This window comes from Mustela erminea, chromosome 1 (assembly GCF_009829155.1).
Source record: "Mustela erminea isolate mMusErm1 chromosome 1, mMusErm1.Pri, whole genome shotgun sequence".
In the NCBI taxonomy this organism is placed as follows: domain Eukaryota; kingdom Metazoa; phylum Chordata; class Mammalia; order Carnivora; family Mustelidae; genus Mustela; species Mustela erminea.
This window is the reverse complement of record NC_045614.1, coordinates 131,105,629-131,126,020: the sequence shown is the minus strand read 5'-3', so window position 1 is coordinate 131,126,020 and position 20,392 is coordinate 131,105,629. Positions and strand designations below refer to the sequence as shown.

General features: G+C 31.6%; 1 protein-coding gene across 1 annotated transcript in view; it reads right to left on the bottom strand.

The window, feature by feature from the left end:
• The window catches only part of SI (sucrase-isomaltase), a 95,416-nt gene extending 81,417 nt beyond the window's left edge, over window positions 1-13,999 (bottom strand). The window contains exons 1-8 of the mRNA XM_032361662.1: window positions 13,882-13,999; window positions 12,491-12,633; window positions 7,462-7,579; window positions 7,060-7,169; window positions 5,786-5,937; window positions 4,379-4,550; window positions 2,649-2,748; window positions 1,208-1,320 (exon numbers count right to left, since the gene is read on the bottom strand). Of these exons, the coding sequence (XP_032217553.1) occupies window positions 1,208-1,320; window positions 2,649-2,748; window positions 4,379-4,550; window positions 5,786-5,937; window positions 7,060-7,169; window positions 7,462-7,579; window positions 12,491-12,633; window positions 13,882-13,999 (1,026 nt within the window). The remainder of the gene's footprint in view (window positions 1-1,207; window positions 1,321-2,648; window positions 2,749-4,378; window positions 4,551-5,785; window positions 5,938-7,059; window positions 7,170-7,461; window positions 7,580-12,490; window positions 12,634-13,881) is intronic.
• Between the last annotated feature and the right edge of the window lie 6,393 nt (window positions 14,000-20,392).

Below are 20,392 nucleotides of genomic sequence, written 5' to 3'. Positions count from 1 at the left end.
TTGCAAGGCTACTCATAAAATGATGGAAGCAAGCATGCCACTATACTATATGTATGCTGCACTTATACATTATACATTGTTCATAACTCAAACTCAACTACTGCTGACCACAGACTTCACTTAGCATGTAGTAGAGAACAATCCCAGCTAATAACTCACAAAGCCGATGTCAAATTCTTTCAAAAATGTGCTATCCACTGTTTAGATGTTGTAGTAACCATACCCAAAGTCTACATAAAGCTCAGCCTAACATTGTAATTATGATTTAGTATTACAGACTGTAAGTTTTGTGGGTTTTCTGAAACTCATATTTATTAATAACAATTTGGGAATTATTAGACACTGTAAATTATTTACTTGTGTAAAACCCTACCTACTCTCATTTCACATTTTGGACCCTAATGAAAGTTTTTTTATAGTAATTACCTCTCCTGTAACATCATTTTAGAAAATGGGAATTTTATTTCAAAGCTATATCAATAAAACAAGATTTTAAAAAATGGAATGATCCTTAAATCTTATGCTTATTTTTCCATACTAACACCAGGGATTATATAAACCAATACTCACAAGAGAACAACTGTATAAAAGAATACAATTCTTTGGTAAGCACTGGATTGCTTACCTCTCTAAGACCCATCTTGGACTTCGGTTCATGAACACATTACTTAATAAGAAAGCAAAATTTGCTTAGAAGATGTAAGACTTCAGACTATATATCAGAATCTGTCCTTCTATGCCTAAGCATCAGATCCAATTTTCCTGGAGTTTACCTACTGTGCATTAACAGCAAATTTCGCTAGCCTTACTTATAACTCACTTGCCTTTAGGATTTTTATCAAAGGGGTGTGTGACCTATACATCCATTGCCTATCCTCGGCCTTGAAAATAAGATACTTTCCTTTGCTTTATCCCATAAAAGTAGGTCATGAATAAGTAAATATTTACTATGCAACATGTCAAAGAAATCCAACTCCTGAACTCAGCTGCCTAGAAGCAAGAAACAATTTGATATCAGGAATATAGACATTTAATATATGCATAAACTTCATGGTATTGGAAAAAACAAAATCCACCTACCTATGCCTGAAAAATGGTAAGATTTAAAAATACATTTAGCTAAGAGGGCCCAGATATCTTACATAAAATTAGACGTGAGATGAAAGAAATGTATAGTAGAAAATAATTTTATAAAATAGATGTATACCTCTTGATACTGTTGAACTACTTGTTCTGGTGTATCTCCTAGAAAGATGTAAAAGTCCAGAATTCCACCAATAACTCTGTAAGTTATTATTGGAGTAGGCTGGATGAAAATTTCTACAAATAAAATTAAAAGAGCACATATAAGTAATAAAAATATGCACAGTAATAAAATAATTGCTTGCTTCATATTAACCATATATTTTTACAAGATTTCTAAATAATTAAGATAAAATAAGATACTGAAAATAGGAAGAATATAGGAGAAAAAGAATGCCACCAAATATTAGGTTTATGATAGGATATCCCAGATATTTCTTCTTACATATGTTGTCATAATCTTTCCCTGAATCCCCTGCATAGCAAGAGATCAGTCCTTTTACAACAAAAATACTTTTTTCTAAAATTGCAGTTCAATTAGTTGTAATTGAAGATTCTCTAAAAGATCATATTATCACATGTTAATATCTAAGAAAACACTATAAAAGTGTTTATTTTTTTTCCCAATGTAGACAATAATTGCCTTGATAACCATATAATATAGTGTTCTTTCTGGGACATGGTTTAATTTTGTAACTTTTTATTATCACTGATTTATCTGTTAAACATTAGTATTGCATGCACAATGTTTAAAAAATATTCTACATTGGGCACCTGGGTGGCTCAGAGGGTTAAGTCTCTGCCTTTGGCTCAGGTCAAGATCCCAGCATCCTGGGATCCAGCCCCACATTGGGCTCTCTGCTCAGCAAGGAGACTGCTTCCTCTTCTCTCTCTGCCTGCCTCTCTGCCTATTTGTGATCTCTGTCTGTCAAATGAATAAATAAATCTTTAAAAAATATATTCTACATGGGGTGCCTGGGTGGCTCAGTGGGTTAAAGCCTCTGCCTTCGGCTCAGGTCATGATCCCAGGGTCCTGGGATCAAGCCCCGCATCGGGCTCTCTGCTCAGCAGGGAGCCTGCTTCTTCCTCTCTCTCTGCCTGCCTCTCTGCCTACTTGTGATCTCTGTCTGTCAAATAAATAAAATCTTTAAAAATATATATATATATTCTACATTACTTGAATTATGATAAAATAAAAAATTAATCTTCCTTCTTTCTCTCCTATATGGACATTTCTCTTTTGTATAGTAGTGGTATATTAACTTATCTTAACAAGTGAAGCTATGAAATAGGAATAAGCCTTTTCATGGTTGTGTTTCAGTTTTGCTCTGAAGGGAAAAGAAAGTACCTGAATGTCACAACACAGTATACTCTCCCCAAAATAGAAGTACTGATATGCAAAATTCTATTGTCATACTATGAAAACTGCTTGTAATAATTTCACATAGCAAATCATGAACAATAAAGTTTACTGACATACAATATCTGTGATTGAAATAAGAGAGCAGTTCTAACATTTCAAGTTAAACTTTATTTAAATATATTATCAGATAAATTACTCTTACCCATTGCATTGCTGTTCATTAAGAAAACACCAAATGACTTTCCAGAATTATCTTCAATGCACATGAAGAATGTTTGATGGCCATATAAATTATTATTATTCTGTAAGGCAAAAATTTAAAAATTAACTTTTAAGGTATATTTAAAATTTAAAAACTATATATTTAAAATGGACTTTATTACAATTTGTTTCTGTAATTTACTTCTCATATCTCTATACTAATTTTCTCCACTATACTTAACATATGAAACCCTATAGCAAAAAATTAACTTATTTTGATTAATATGTTAATACATAAAATATACGACATAATATATTCATCAGACTATTAATAGATTACTTAACTTTATGTTTTATGATTGAGTGTGTTTTAATAAGATATTAATAATAAGAAAATGGCATATTTATTCATTATACCCCATATATGCCCAAGACACTTCAGGGAATTCCAAGGAGATGTCCATCCTCATAGAACTTCTGCAATATGTTTGTGAAGAGCTAATAAGTACATGAAATAGTTGAGACCAATTGAAAATACACTTTAAAGGTAAAAGAAAACAGTTCCTGGCTGGATATGGAAGTTCAAAGGAAATAATATATGGAAAATAGTTATGAAGTTCTCAGCCTAGTGTTATATTAAGTATGCATTACAGATAGTGAAAAAGATTGGTAGAATCATTATTAGTAATTTATTATTAGTAGTTCTCTATTAAATGAAGCTCTTTAAAGCAACAATCCATTTATTCATTTTGGGGAATGAAATGATTAGCACTGACATTTTTTAAAAATCACTAAGAACTGACTCAAAGCAATCATAAATCAATAAATATAAATGTCTTAATGACAGGGTCATTGTCATAAAATATGAAGAATCTCATATTTTAGAAGTAAAAATGAATATATACACAAATACTAACCTGAGGTGATTGTCATACTAAGATATAAATAAAGGGTTAGAAAGTAAAAGCTAATTCTGCATATGAGAGTTTGGGAGAAGTTCTTGGGAAATTAAATTTCCAATTAGCTCTTAGTGACTTATTGTACAAATAATAAAGAACCTTATGTTTCGGTACTTACAAAGGGAACTGTTCCCCTGTGCAGGTATTTAAGCCTATGGAAGAAGTTCATATGTTATGGAAGAGGAAGAAACAGGCATAGATGTACAATATGATGTCCAATGGATAGGAAGACACCATAGCATACAAAGTGATATAGAACAGTTAGTATTTAGAATGATTCTAGTGCAATGACTAGCTGTGGATAGTTTTTTATTTTTTTGTTTTTGTTTTTGTTTTTTAAGTAAGCTCCATGTCCAGCATAGAGTCCAACATGGCGCTTAAACTCACAACTGTGAGAACAAAACCTGACCTGAGATCAGGAGTCAGATGCTCAACCGCTCAACCAACTGAATCACCCAGGTGCCCTGTCATGGATAAGCTTAAGCATAAGAATGACTGAAAAGGGAATGATGAAATATAAAAATCAGAATCAAAAGAAAATATTCATAAATTAGATATACCTATTAAAGCATTCATAAAATCTGTTGGTTACTTTTTGAGTTAATTTAGGACTTTACTGTAAATCCTCAGCCCTTAAGTAAACAAGCTGCTGGATTAAGTATCATTGACATCAAATAAATTATGGTTTCAAGTAGATGAAAATGATCATCTGATCCAATATAGTTTATTTATTAAAAATATTATTTATTAAAAAAAAAAGACTGTTCCTTACATCACCAGGAAGTTGATCACGGGTAAAAATTGGCCATGTTTTCCAGTTTAAATCATGACGAAATTTCTTATGAATATGTTCCCCAATACCATAGATGTATTCACTGGGAAGTTTGGTTGAGATCTGTAAATATTGATCAGAGTATACCAAGGGACCAATGCTGGTGTCAAACCTGTACAATAAAATAAATAAATAAATAATCTAGTAACACAAATGTCCTATGAAAGAAGGATCTATGTAATCATCCAGAATATTTCATTTTGAATATGTCGATCTTGAGCTGTAATCATTTCTTGGGAATATATGAATTACATCATAAACAGAATTTGTTAATTGCATTGACACAATTTGTTGCATCATCACCAAAATGACTCTTTGTACACATTCCTTCTTTGAATCTCCATCACAAACTTAAAGCATAACTACCATTATCAATTCCATTTTACAAATAACACAATTAGGAAAAATTCATTCATGTTTTCTAAGGTGACAGACTGGTAAGTGTGGAGCGAGATTTCAAACCCAATTCTGCCTTGCTCCAGAGACACAATTTCAAAATACAGTACCATACTGGCTTTCACACCTCTAACATATATATTAAGATTAAATTCAAAATTATTTTTCCAAAATGAAAAAGACTGTATATTTGATGAATATCAAACATATACTAAAAAGAAATGTCAAGTGTAAAAAAAAAAAAGAAATGTTAAGTGTATTTAATACTTTCATCATTTAACATAATGTTAATTGCAAATTCTTAAACTATATTTAAGATAAGTAATTGTTAAAATTTGATATTGACAAAACTGCTTAATTAACCATCTTAGAGACATAGAACATTTGTCTTAAGAATTACTAAATCCTTTGCCACAAATATCCCCCAAACACATTCATAATGTAGGCATTCATACAATATTTAATTTAATATATATATATATATATATACACACGTTTCATACATATGTGTGTGCATATATATATGCACACACAAACACGTATACAAAGTCCTTTAATATTACTATGGGAATTAGCCCCTTTCTGAATAGTAACGATTTGATGCTACAAACTGGCAACAGAATATAATAAGCAATGGGGAAAGGACACAATAGGAGTTCTAGCTATGTAAAAACATAGGCAAGGGGAAAATTCTATCAGTGATGCTCTTTACCTTGACCTTTGGTTGGCCATAATTTGTACATTTTCATTCACCTTCTCATACTTTTCATCCACAAGAAATAAAACCCTTTTTTTATTATAATTTCTGAAAGTATATATACTCACTCTCTTTGGGGAGGAAAATTATTTTTCCTGAAAATGCCTTAAAAATAAGACTTTCCTAATTCTATGATAATAGAATAAAACTGACCAGTTATTTAACCTTATAGAAATGTTAAATAAGATGCTTACAAAATTCTCCTATTGCTTTTTCTAATAACTTTGATGCTAAATGGATTTTCTGTAACTTGCACCTCATATAATGTATCAGAGGCCGCAGTTCCAGTAAATTCTCCTACAAACTGATGAGGAACTTCATATCTTCTATTACTTGGATCAGTAATCTGTAAAGATTTAAAGAAATTAGCATTATTTGATTCAAAATCATTATTTCACTTTCCATTTCTGAAATAAGGATCAAATGCAAGTTCTGAATAAAATATACTAAATTTAATAATTTAATAGAGGAGCTATTAATTTAGTCATAATTTTAACATGGTTGAATGGTTATATGAAGAATTGTATCAATTGTCAAAGAGTATAGAATTGTTTATAAAAGTAATATATATAATATATAAAGATTTTTATTGATAGATTAAGAAATATAGGGAAATTAATGATACTATTACTAAATATTTATTCTTTAATACTATAATTTTGTCAATTTGATTACTCTTATTGCTTTTCAGTGTTCATCCCCTTAGAAATTCCAAGAAGATTTTATATTTTGTTAAAAAAAAAAACCTATTAACCCCGGTGAAATTGCTTTAAAGTAGTATTATACAAAGGATATGGTGTCGTTTTCTTTTTTTTTTTTTTAAAGATTTTATTTATTTGACAGACAGATCACAAGTAGGCAGAGAGAGAGGAGGAAGCAGGCTCCCTGCTGAGCAGAGAGCCTGACACGGGGCTCTATCCCAGGACCCTGAAATCATGACCTGAGCTGAAGGCAGAGCCCCAACCCACTGAGCCACCCAGGCACCCCTATGGTGTTGTTTTCACTTCCTAATCTAAAAGATCATACAAATAAACTACTTGCTTAAAAGCAGCAGGAATTGGTTTCTTTAAAATTATGAATAAAAGTGATACAAGTAAAAAGAACTAGTAAGTAAAAGTCCCACTTATAAGCACAGTTAATGTGTTTCTCAAATTTTGAACTAATTCTTCATCATAGTCTGTTGTTGAAATAATAAAAATTAATTAAGTTTATTGTTTATTCTTCTAAATACACTATATCTAATATTTTACATTGACTATATTATGAAATTCTTCAAAAATAACTGGTGGATGAACTCTTCCTATTTTACATTTCGGTAAACAATCTCAGGGAAATGCAATAGCTAGTCCAATTAGTCCTTTGCTTTGGAATAAATATTTCTTAAGAGGGAAAATGCCTGAGTAAGATGAAGGGAGTGCTCATTGCTGCCTTTCATGATTAAGTCCTCTTTATAAATAAAAAAACAAACCTTAAACCGGAAACGATTACGTGTCTGATTTTGAGCTGTGAAGAGAGCACTAGAAACATCATCTCCAAATAGTGTAGGTGAAGATATCCTGTTTAATGTGGCTTCAAGTCCTTAAAGAAGAAAAACGTTGGCATGAGTGATGATTTTATTTATAAGGATTAATAATTATTAGTTAATTTTATAATCATATTATCCTTATCACAAATAATGCCTTCTTTTATTATATGGAAGATATAATTATGCAAAAAATGAATCCTTGATATAAGCAATTTAAACATTCTTGTGTATAAACTTCCCATTTGATTCTATTAAGATATTTTTCCAAAGAAAATTTTAAAATGTACTTTTTGTTTTCCACTTAAAATATATTATATTGGGTCACCATGATAGAACATTTCTCACCAGTACTTGTTGTTGTCATTTTGTCAGCATTATAGCCATGGTTATCTGCGAAGAAGCACCAAGGAATAATAGAGTCATTCCATGGCTTCCAGCAGCAACCTCGCATGGCACAAACTGCCTGGTGAAACATTTATAGAAGGAATCATAGAATTAGTACTATGATCATGTGTCAGTCGTTATTTTTTAAACATTCATTCATTCCAGTAAGTGTTTGATTAAATGTTTGAAAAGCAAGTTTCTCTCTTTAAGAATATAATATATTGAAATACCACCTATTTTCCTGTCCCTTTCACTTGGCAGAAATATCAATTGAATTAATTACACTCTACCGTAGATTGATGCTCTGAGTTGTGATTTATCAAATTAACATGCTAATACACACTACTATAAACCTATGGTTTTTCTTTGTTTGCATTTTTTTTAAAGATTTTATTTATTTATTTATTTATTGTGTTTTTGACAGAGAAAGAGAGAGCACAAGCAGGGGGAGCAGCAGGCAGAGGGAGAGGGAGAGGCAGGCTCCCGATGAGCAGGGATCGGAGTGGGACTCCATCCCAGGACCCTGGGATCATGACGTGGTTCCAAGCTTAACAGGCTGAGCTACCCAGGTGTCCCAAGTTTTTTAATTTTGGGGAGTATATTACTCAAAGCAATCTACAGGTTCAATATCAACCATGTCAAAGTACTAATATTTTTCACAGACCCAGAACAAATACAATTTGTATGGAACCACAAAGGACCCAGAGAAGCCAAAGTAATCTTGAGAAACAAAAACAAAACTGAAGGTATCACAATCCCAGAGTTCAAGATATACTACGAAGCTATATATATATATATATATATATATATATAAAATTTCTTTTTTTAAGTTTCTGCCCTGGGTGCTGGGATGGTTCAGCTGATTAGACACAGGACTCTTGATTTCAGTCAGGTGATGATCACCTCTGGGTGGTGGATCAGGCTCCGCTCTCAGCATGCAGATTCTGCTCCTCCCTCTCCCCTCCTCTCCTCTCCTCTCTCCCTCCACCAAGTAGATAAATAAATAAAATCTTTAAAAAAAAATCTTTAAAAAAATAAATAAATAAAAGTTCCTGCCCTATGAGTAATTATAATCTGGTGTCATGTAGTCAACCCAGAAGAACTGGAATAGTTTTTGTGTATCAATTATGTATCAAGCTGAAAGTGAGGCTATAGAGATGAAGACGTGCCCTGAATTCAAGCCTACATAAAATGCTTAAGACAGTTATTTCCAGCCACTTATTAGTTCAGTATTTAAGTAAACTAGTTAAACTAATTCATGTGCCCAGTGTCACAACTAGTTGTAGACAGTACATCTAATGAATAACACAAAACACTGAACTCTTGAGTAGTTTTATGATCTGTATGGAAAGATTGTGTGAAGTGGAAAAAATTATATATGTTTATATAAAAAGTGGAGTCACATAATAATGCTGTCTTTTAGCATCGGTATAGTTAAAAATCTACTTAATATTTGAATTTAGTAGTATGACACACTTTCATAATTCGAACATCTGTGAGATTTTTTTGAGGGGGTTATTTGACTTGAAAAGAAGTTTAAAGCCTACGTTTTTAGTAGCTGACATATTAACTTCTCTCCTACTTTAACATCAAATTAAAGTGGCTTTAGATATACATGCACAGGCACACACATGTATACACATACTTACATGTACATTGCAAATAAAAGTGCAATTGGATCTGACATTTTGGAGGGTCATTATCTATCAGAATATAAAGTATGTGTGACTTCTATCAGGCAATTAACCCTCTAGTTATAGAAATACTCCCAGAATTACAAAGAGAGAGGTAAAAATTGTTAGTCTTTTTATTTATCTTTTTTTTTTATTTTTTAAAGATTTTATTTATGTATTTAACAGACAGAGAGAGAGCACAAACAGGGGGAGTGGCAGGCAGAGGGAGAAGTAGGGACCCTTATGTGAGACTTAATCCCAGGACCCTGGGATCATGACCTGAGCCAAAGGCAAACACTTAACCAACTGAGCCACCGAGGCACCCTAGAGTAGTCTTTCTAAAAGAATTTTGAAAATGTTAGTATAAAACAAAAAGGCAGAATTAGATGTAGATATACTGATATTGTAAGGTATAAAGGTGTTAAGAAAAAAGAAGTAAGTAAATTACAATCATTTTGCTTAAGTAAAAAATGCACGGTAAAATGGAGTTACATGGAGTTCTTCCAAACATACTGTATTGGATTCCTAGGTCTGCATACCAGCCATAAACAGGGTTGTCTGAATCAACAGAAATTTATTCTCTCAAAGTGTAGCAGAATCATACTCCCTCTAAGTCTCTAGGGAAGCCAGCTTCCTTATCTCTTCCTAGCTTCTGATAGTTCCTGGTAATCCAGGATTTCTAGATTTGAAGATACCTTACTCCAATTTCTACTTCCATCTTCACACCAGCTTTCTTCCCTACAGTTCTCTGTATGTCATCCCCTTCTCTTATGACACTAGCCATTGTATTTGAGGCCCACCCTAATAACCTCATTTAATATTTAAATACATCTGCAAAGATCCTATTTCCAAATAAAGTCATATTCTAAGGCTACAAGTAGACATGAATTTTTTGGAAGACATCACTCATACCACTACATATATATATCAAAATATTAGTTCAAAAATGTATATCCTCATTGTTGCTTTTAAAATATGAATAATTTTGGTTTATTTCATATAGATTTTGATACTTGTTATTTATGTTTAGTCATTCTGCCTATTTTTCAAGATTTCAGGTATTTTCCCTTATTATTTTAATTCTTAATCTATTTTTTAAATTTTTGTTTAAATTCCAGTTAGTTAAGATACAATGAGTATAATATTAGTTTCAAGTGTACAGTATAATGATTCGACATTTCCATACAGCACCTGGTGTTCTTCACAATTACCCTCCTTAAACCCCATCACCTATTTAAGCCATCACTCCACCCACCTCCCTTCTGGTTACCATCAGTCTGTTCTCTCTCTATAGCTAAGAATCTGTTTCTTGGTTTGTCTTTCTTTTTTTTTTTTCCTGTTTGCTTATTTGTTTTGTTTCTTAAATTCCACATATGGCTGAATTTCAATTTTCTTTCTTCTTAATTTGAAAAAACAAAAAGTAAAACATATTAAATATCCATCAGTAGATGTAAACTTTGATAGATAAAAACACATGTTTTACATTTTTATTTTATTATATGCATGTGAGTATGCATATAGAAATATATGTAATAATAATTATATTAATATATAGTGGATTGACTGTATTATTGGCTGAATTGTGCCCCCCAATTCATATTTAGGAAGCCCTAACCCCCTATCCCCAATGTGACTATATTTGGAGAAAGGGAATTTAAGGAGGTTAATTAAGGTTAAATGAAGTCATAGTCTGAGGTGCAAATTTGATAGGACTAGTGACCTCATAAAAAGAAGAGACTTTGAACATGGTCACATACACACTCCATCTCTCTATCTGGGCATGCACAGAGGAAAAATCATATGAAGACACGAGAATGCAGCTCTTTACAAGCCAGGAAGAGAAGTCTCACTAGAAACCAACCTTGATGACATCTTGACTTCTAGACTCCACAGCACTGAGAACATAAATGTCTTATTGTTTAAGTCACACAGCTTGGCATTTTATTATAGAAGTCCAGGCTGCCTAATAAACTCTGGTTATAATTATAGCTACTCTTAAATTAAGTTCACCTTCTTTTCTTAAATGACAAATACATGTTAGCTGAAATTTGTTAAATTCATAAGTTTAATTTGTTTCACATTGAAAACACTATTTAGCAACCTGACAGGCTGACATTAAAAATAGTAGGCATCAAAACCTTAACCAATTGGCTTTGAAACGTTGTTTCCCTTTAAGCTTTTAGCAGCCCATATTGTTCCTAATAGAATTTTATGTTAAGCTGCCATTGTTTCCTAAAGAGAATATCTGGTCAATTATCTTAACTTGTCACAGTAAACACTATTTATCTAGCTGTTTTATCAGTAGGTAGGCTATAAGGACTTACTATTCCTAAAGTTGTCCTAAGAAAAATCTCATTGTTTTTCAACTTTTAATAGCAAATTAACCAGAAAATTATGTGTTAACTATGAGGTAACAATGGTAGGATAAGGCTAATAGAAATTTTATAGTTAATTTTTCTTGTAATGGAGGGAGTAAGATTCAGATATGCTTATTTTAGATTTAATATGTATTAAATATGCATATTACATGCATATAATAACACATAGTATGCTGAATATGCATATTACATTATAATGCATATATAATGTATAATATTTTAAATGCACTGATTAATATATATTTATATTATATAAATATCATAGTATGTTATAGATTGCATACAATATGTAGCTATTATAAAATGTGAAGACACACATTCACACACACAAACCCTCACTGACCTTTATTTCCACATAGGTTATGAAGACCAAGGAAGAGTCACATGAAGCTATTAAGGCACCCTAAATTTTCCTCATTTAAGCTTCCTCTCCTAAACTACTAAATAATTTTAAAAAATAATAATAATTTTCCAAAGTATGAGTATCACTTTATTTTCCAGACACACCTTAATGTCATCATTATAAATACTTTTATGGAGCATTTATATTTTCTCTCAAATGTTCTATACTGTCAAAGGTTATGTTTTTTTAAGAAGTAGATTTGCGAGGACAGAATTTTATAAAGATTTTAAAATTAACAATAGCTTGTTAAGCTTGGAAAAATGCTTAACAAAAAAAAACTTGTCAATTTATTGAATAGAAATACAGATAAGCAAGCTCATCAATTTCAATTATCTCTCATCTCTTTATATGGATCTATAAAAAAGATAAGTGCAGTCTAAGTGATTACTAGCTATTTAAAAATATGGAATTGTTCCAATACTGAGCAATTATCTTAATTTAATTACTATATATATATATATATATATATATATACATACATGTTTGTGTGTGTGTATGTGCATATATATATAAATATTAAAGTCTTTGTGGCAGACCTGTGTGGGAAATTGTTCTGGAATGCAGTTTATTCTCTCGTTGATACGATCATTTAGCTCACTTGGACATTTAGCATCACTTGGACCAGGGTACACAGTGGTTGTACGAGTGGTAGGTGGAGTTGAAGTAGAATTACTAATTTCTAGAAAAGAAAGAGGTTAGTAAAATAAAACAGGTGTTAAATTATTTTTTTCAGATTTGGGGGATAACAAATACATCGCATTGAAAGAACAAATGAATTTATACATATAATAAAAATAAAATAAATTTTACACTAATAAATGACCCACAAATTCAAGTCCTAGTCACCAAAGAAAAATATCCAAATAATATTTAAAAACTGTGCAGAGCCCTATTGACTGTTTCTGCAGAAAAACAAAATATTTTCACAGAAGGTCTTGAGGTAGATTCAAAAGGAAGCAAAATGTTCATTCTACCACATTTATGAAAAAATGTGTTTTATAGATGAAGAAAAAGATGGAAATATATGTATGGGAAATGAATATAGAGAAGGAGACAAGAATTAGAGCAAACAAGGGAAAAGTAGGAGTAAAACAATACTTTGAAGTGAACTGAAGAGAAAGCAAGGACTGCAAAGAAAAACAAATTCCAATTCTGTATAATAACTTTCCAGCAATCAGATATGTGTAAAATAAAATGATTGTGTCACAAAGTAGTGAGCTTTCAGTTTACTAGGAGCAGGTAAAACAAATGACTAATAACAGTAGAAAACTAACTATTGTTAGAGTAGAAGGTAATTTGTAACTGTTTCTAATTCTGATTTGGTCCAGAAAGAATGACTGAAAAAAGAGGTTAGGTGGATCAGATCAGGACAGAAATATTCAGGGAAAGAAAGATAAATGCTTCAAGCTTTGTTTCACCTCCCTCTACCTGTTTTTGTTATACATTCTCTCTCTTACTTAAAAAAAGAGAGAGAGAGAAAGAAAGAGAGAGAGAGAGAAAGAGACACTAAAATAAAGAGGGTATTCCCCCAGATTTTCCACTCTGCCCCCCATACTTTTGCAAGTATTTCAAGGCCAGAGCAAAAACCCAGGTTTTCCCATTAATTAGAAGAACCTCGCTAAAAACAGATGATTATTTCACCTTCCATTAACACCTTGATCCTTTGGCTCTTCACAATTGTTTAGACAACACAATGTGGGGAAGGTCATTAATGTCAAAGTACATAGATTGCTTAATTAGAACAGCTCTTCATTGAAATAACTGTAATATAATGGATAGAAAGATTTGGGATAATTATGTAACTTACTTGAAATCTTTCTTCACATTTTTCATTTCGTGTAGATTACTTTTGAAAATCCATAACTATTATGGAGTAAATTTTATTTAACTTCAACTATAACATGCAATTATTTTTAACATTTCTTACCTTCAACAGCAGGTGTCTTAGTTGCTAAAACAGCAATTAGGGCAATAGCTATTATAGTAACTATAGCAAAAAGGACAATCAGAGAGATTTCTAATCCAGTAAATTTTTTCTTTGCCATCTAAAGAAAGAAAAGAAATATATATTTAAAATGTAAAATATATAACTACAGTAAGCCACTGTCATTATGGTAAGAGTATTTACATTCCACTTTTTTTACCTAAGTAAACACAGGCAGAACTAGGGACAGTTGTTTATAATCTAAAACAATAAACATTGGCAAAATATAAACAACACATGTAATTTTTAATAAATAGAGTGAATTGATGATATACATTATTGTGGTAACTAAGATGAAACATAAAGGGAAGAAAAGATCTCCAAGGAGATGTCCTTGCTCTCTCACATTAGAACCTTTCTCAAGTAAAAGAAATCTGACACCTACCCTGTGTCCCCTAAATCTCACTATTTTTTTTTAAAGATTTTATTTATTTATTTGACAGGGAGAGATCACAGTAGGAGAGAGGAAGGGAAGAGATCACAGAGAGAGAGGAAGGGAAGCAGGCCCCCCGCAGAGCAGAGAGCCCGATGTGGGACTCGATCCCAGGACCCTGAGATCATGACCTGAGCCGAAGACAGCGGCTTAACCCACCGAGCCACCCAGGCACCCATCTCACTATTTTTTTAAAGAGATAATGTTATCTTCATTTTGCTCATTAGAAACTTCAACCTTAGAGGAAATAAGCTATTATCTCAAAATCAAAAGTTCTAGTTCTTCCTACCTTAAATTCTGTTCCTCGAACACTAACACTGCTTTCTTATAACAATACTGTGGAAAAGAATATAAATATATGAGAGTACAAATATAAAATATTATGAAAAATTATATAGGTATATAGTATATATTTGGGAGTTGTCACTTCAAAAAAAGATTTGAATTAAATCATCTTCAAGTACCTCCCTCACAATAGAAGAATAATATACTAAACTCTCATATCAAACATATGTATTTATTTTCTCATAACATTATGTGAGTTAGCATACAGAGGATACCTAAATGTAGATTAGGAAAAGATTTCTTCCAGTAATTATCTTAAACTTCACTTGTTTAATTTAGTTTTGACCATATATCTCTCATCTCTTGTGCTCTTCAAGTTTCCCTCATTTTTGTGTATTCTATGATTTTTATACAAATCTCAATTCAATGGCATATACCCAGATAGGAATTTAGAGTTTCAATGGTAAATGCTTTAATAAATTGTTCATATCATTTTTTTTGAGTTTTTATTTAAATTCTAGTTAACATACAACATAATATTAGTTTCAGGTGTACAATATAATGATTATAAGTTGCTGATCTTAAATTTTTTTTTTTTGGTCTCTCACATTAACACCTTCTCCTGTAATTATCTGGGATAGTTCATATGTACAGTTGCCCCAACCTAAACACTTTCCCTCTTTTGTATCTTTCTACAACATTCAGTCACTCAAAAGCCCTGTTGGTTCTATCTCCAAAATACTTTCAGAATTATACCTTCATCCTACCTCCACCACTGTAACATCTTTCTTGGGTAACATGTCTTCTTAAGTACATGCTATTTAATCTTTCTTCAATCCTTCCACATTTGCTGTTCTAAGTTAGCCCTAATTTATGCCCAGTTCAAACGTCATATTCTTGGTGAATCCTTTCCTACCACTCTTAGAGGCAGTATTAATCAATCCTTTTTTTCCATTTTACCACACCACATAGCATATCTATTGTCCTTATTAATATATATGTTAATTTCCTTAATTGGATTGTTATTTTTTTAAGACTTATTTATTTACTGAGAGGGAGAGTGGGAGGAAGGGGCAAAGGGAGAGGGAGAGAGAGACTTAGGCGCCCTATTCTGAGAGCCTCACAAGGGGCTCTATTTCACAACCCTGAGATCACAATTTGAACCAACACCGAGAGTCTGACACTTAAACAACTGTGCCACCTAGGCACCCCAGAATTTTTATACTTTTAATGCAATATAGTTCAGAAGTAGTGCAGAGCCCGACAACAAGTAAGCACAAGCTCACTTAAAAAAAAAAAAAAAACTTTATGAATGAAAGTTTAAAGATTAGCATTCAATCTTAGTATATGATTTCCTATTACACATATTAAGCTGCTTATTGCATCTCTAATCTTTAAAGAACCTAAATGTAAACTGGATCTAATCAAAATGACAGGGGATATATGAAGCCGTTAAGAAAATGAAACTGAATTGCTCAATGTTATGTGAGAAAGAACACAATTGCATTTAATGTTTAACTTTAAACAAGTCTGTCTTGCTCAAAGTATTATTTTACTTTGGTATCAAGAAGTCAATAAGGATTATGCCTTTCTATTTTTAAGAAAAGTCTAAAGGTGTAAATGCATATTGTTATGAAGTAAACCTTCTTTTATCTTGAAGAATTAGAACAAAGTTAATGTATTAAAATTAAATAGCTCGTGCAAGTACTCATAAACAATCAGTACTAAAATTGTTCATATGCTGGAAGTGGTAATTTCAGTGATCACATTTTGGACCACAGTAATTTTAAGCAAAACATTTTTGGGGAAATTATATATTGATGTCCTTTTTGTATATATTTACTTTCAAAATAAGTAACAGTTTATTAGATGGTTACTTGATTACTGACCTTTAAAAGATTTGCTAGAAAAGATTAAATGTTTTATAACAGTTGTATTCTATTCTGCCTATATATATTTTCTTAAATAAAATACATTGACTCATACTTAGAGTACTTGTACATTTCAAAATATTTTTAAATCTTTTTTTCCTATATGAAGAAATTAAATAAAGATGATTTGAGCCAACTAAGTCTGACAAAATTATAATGAAGAGGTGGACAAAGAAAATATTCTCATATCTTAAAAAAATTTAAAAATGCTTTCTCCTATTTTAGTACAAGAGATAGATATTTAAATTGGCAAATGAAAGCTATCTTTTCTATTTTAAGCAAGTGCTGATAAACAGGAATATTGCTAACATGAATTAAAATAATAAATAATTATTTGGAAACATGAAAGAAATGAAGAAATATGATCAATCAACTTACCTTATTTCATAGCCTGTTCTGTTCACTATGTTGTACCAAAGTTGGGTAAGGCTCCCAAAGCAGTGATCATGAAAACTGATCAGCTATATACTGAGCTACCCATAAACTTTTATTGCATCTTCACCAGCCTGTCAGTATTTAATTAACTTCTGTTAAACATGCAGTGGGAAAAGACTTAGCCCTGAAAATAGTTGCATAAATATTTCTGTTTAGAAATCCAAGTTAATTAATAATTCTGTCCTCAGATAGTCTTTGATTTCTGGTACCTATGAACTAGTCCAAAAACATAAAGATATTTATTTATTCTGTCTTTTTTTCTTCAAAATTTTCTTTCATTATTTAGGCATTGTTTGAAAATTGTTTTACCTAATTATGTGACATTAAAACTGTCATTGAAAAGTAGAAACATTGGTAAGCTAGAATCTGAAAAACATTTGCAGGAATTAACAATTAGGAGATAATATTTAGTAGAAGATATATAAGATAGATATAAAATAGAAGATAATATAAAAAGTAATGATTAAATAAAAGTTATTTCCTGTGTCCCACTATTAACTTTAAGGATGAAGAACTGAGCAAATCCATTAGAATAAAATATAAAAGTGGAGATATATAAAAAAGCAATCCAGAAATAAATCAACACTTTATTTATATTTATTTAGGACACAAATTTAATTATCAAAAATTATACTAAACACCATTTCACACACTAAAAATTATAGTATCAATTACATTACTGGTTTAAGTCAGTGTAGTGTTTAAGATCAAAGAATTTTATAGAAGAAACCTAGGTACAAATTCCAGCTATACTATATATTCCTAAGAAACTGAGGGCAAATTTGTGAATGTTTTTAAGAGTAAGTCTCTTTTCAGAGAGGAAATAGAAATATCTACCAATAGAGAAATTAGGAGATCAACCCTAAAACTGAGGTTAGTTGTTTCCCCTGCAATTTAAGCTTTCTGATTGGTTCAAAATAAAGTAACTAATTAGCAATTTGTCTACCTTTTTTTTCTCTTTTAAAAGTGAGATCAAACACTCTAGTTTCTCACCCCCTTGAACTAAAACTGCAAATCTGTCAAGTTTTAATTAATAATCTTTTAGATTTTCTTTTATGTGTAGAAGTGTTTGTCCTCTTGATTTAAAAAATTTTACAAGATTTCAAATTTTTATGCCTTCTATTTCATTTTCAGGTTTCCATGTCGCGTGCTGTGAGTGGGCCTTTGCTTTGAACAATTTTCTTTGCGCCCTTTGGTCCATACTCCTCCCACCTTAACTCTGGTTTCACTCATTAACTTTAAGATCAGGGAAGTAATGTGCTCATGAATTGCTTAGAGGCAAATTCAGACAAAACTGCAATATAATGGTATTCAATTATACACATACCAAACTTATATATAGTAATGAAAAAAATGTGTCAACTTAAAACATATTGTTTTTACCTAAAAGTAATTGTGAGTTTTAATTTTTTTTTACTTAATATAAAAACTATATAAAAATTTAAAATGGCGTGAAGTAAATTAACAAAAATTGAGTTAGGTAGACAATAGACCAAAAAAGTTGTAAACACCAGCAATGACATTGAACTATACTTAGTAACTGACACTTTTACTAAACAGAAGAAATTAGTGTTCAACTATTCTCATTATGGAAATTGCTCTCTTTAGACTTTGTAATGTGCATTTCAGAATTTTGAACATATGGTAGTTAAATCATACACATCAAACATCCACTTTGGGTTAAAAGTTATATAATTTAAAATCCAATTTACAATTGCACCAAAAACAATAAGATACCTTGGAATAAATCTAACCAAAGAGGTGAAAGACATGTACTCTGAAAACTAAAACACTAATCAAAGAAATGGAAGATGACACAATGAAATGGAAAAAGTTCCACACTTATGGACTGGGAGAACAAATATTGTTAAAATGTCTATACTATCAAAAGCAATCTTCACAATTAATGCAATCCCTATCAAAATACCAACAGCATATTTCACAGAGCTAGAACAAATAATCTTAAAATTAGTACTGAACCACAAAAAACCCTAAAATGCCCAAACAATCTTGAAAAAGAAAAGCAAAGATTAAGACATGACAATTCTGGACAGCAAGCTATATTACAAAGCTGTAGTCATCAAGACAGTATGGTACTGGCATAAAAACAGACACACGGGTCAATGGAACTGAAGAAAAATAAATAAATAAGCCCACAATTATATGGCCAATTAATTTTAATTAGGAGAAGATATTTTCAAATGACATATCTGATAAAGGGTTAGTGTTAGGCTTGGCCTGCAAACCCTGAGATGGTAAATGAAAAGATTACTCCAGAGACCTTAGTAGGAGAAAGAAGATGGCCTGGGGACCAGATATTCTAGTGGCAAAGGTCCTAAGCAAGATTCTGCCTCCACCTTTATTGTGAATATTATCAATACAACAAGGGAATAAGAGAAACAAGAAGGGATGTGAAGCTGTAATAATCAAGACAGTGGCATAGGAAGTATCCTGTGACTAGAACAAGCTGTGCTCATGATGGAAGTACAAACAAGGAGTACCAGACCTCCAAAGAAATGTTTCTTCTAAGTCATGCATTTACTCCCTGGATGAGTGCCCTGAGCCACAATGAGAATCTGGCTGTTTTCAGACCAGAAACCGTAAACTGCCCAGTTTTCTGGACTCTCCTTTGCTTTTCAACTAGTCTCATCCAGGGCTTGTGTTTACTAAATCTTTTCTGGCGAGGCACTATGAATTTCCACAAGTTAGTGCCCCAAATCTCTAAAGAAAATCAAACTCAATACCTAAAAAGTAAATAATCCAGTTAAGAAATTGGCAGAAGACATAAATACACATATTTCCAAAGAAGACATACAAATGGTTAACAGACACATGAAAAGATGTTCAACATCACTGATAATCAGGAAAATACAAATCAAAACTACAATGAGACACCACCTCACACCAGTCAGAATGGCTAAAATTAACAACAGAGAAAACAACAGATGTTGGTGAGGATGCAGAGAAAGAGGAACCCTCTGACACTGTTGTGGGAGTGCAAACTGATACAGCCACTCTGGAAACCAGTATGGAAGTTCCTCAAAAAGTTAAAAATAAAACTACCCTGTAAACCAGCAACTGTGCTACTGGGTATTTACCCAAAAGATGCAAAAATACTGATTCGAAGTGACACATGCAATCTGATGTTTATAGCAACATTATCACCAACTGCCAAATTATGGAAACAACCCAAATGTCCATCTACTGGTGATTAGATAAAGAAGAAATGGGATATTACTCAGCCAAAAGAAAGAATGAAATCTTACCATTTGTAATAACGTGGATGGAGCTAACATGTATTATCATGCTAAACAAAATAATTCAGTCAGGTAAAGATAAACACACTATGATTTCACTCAGTGTGAAATAC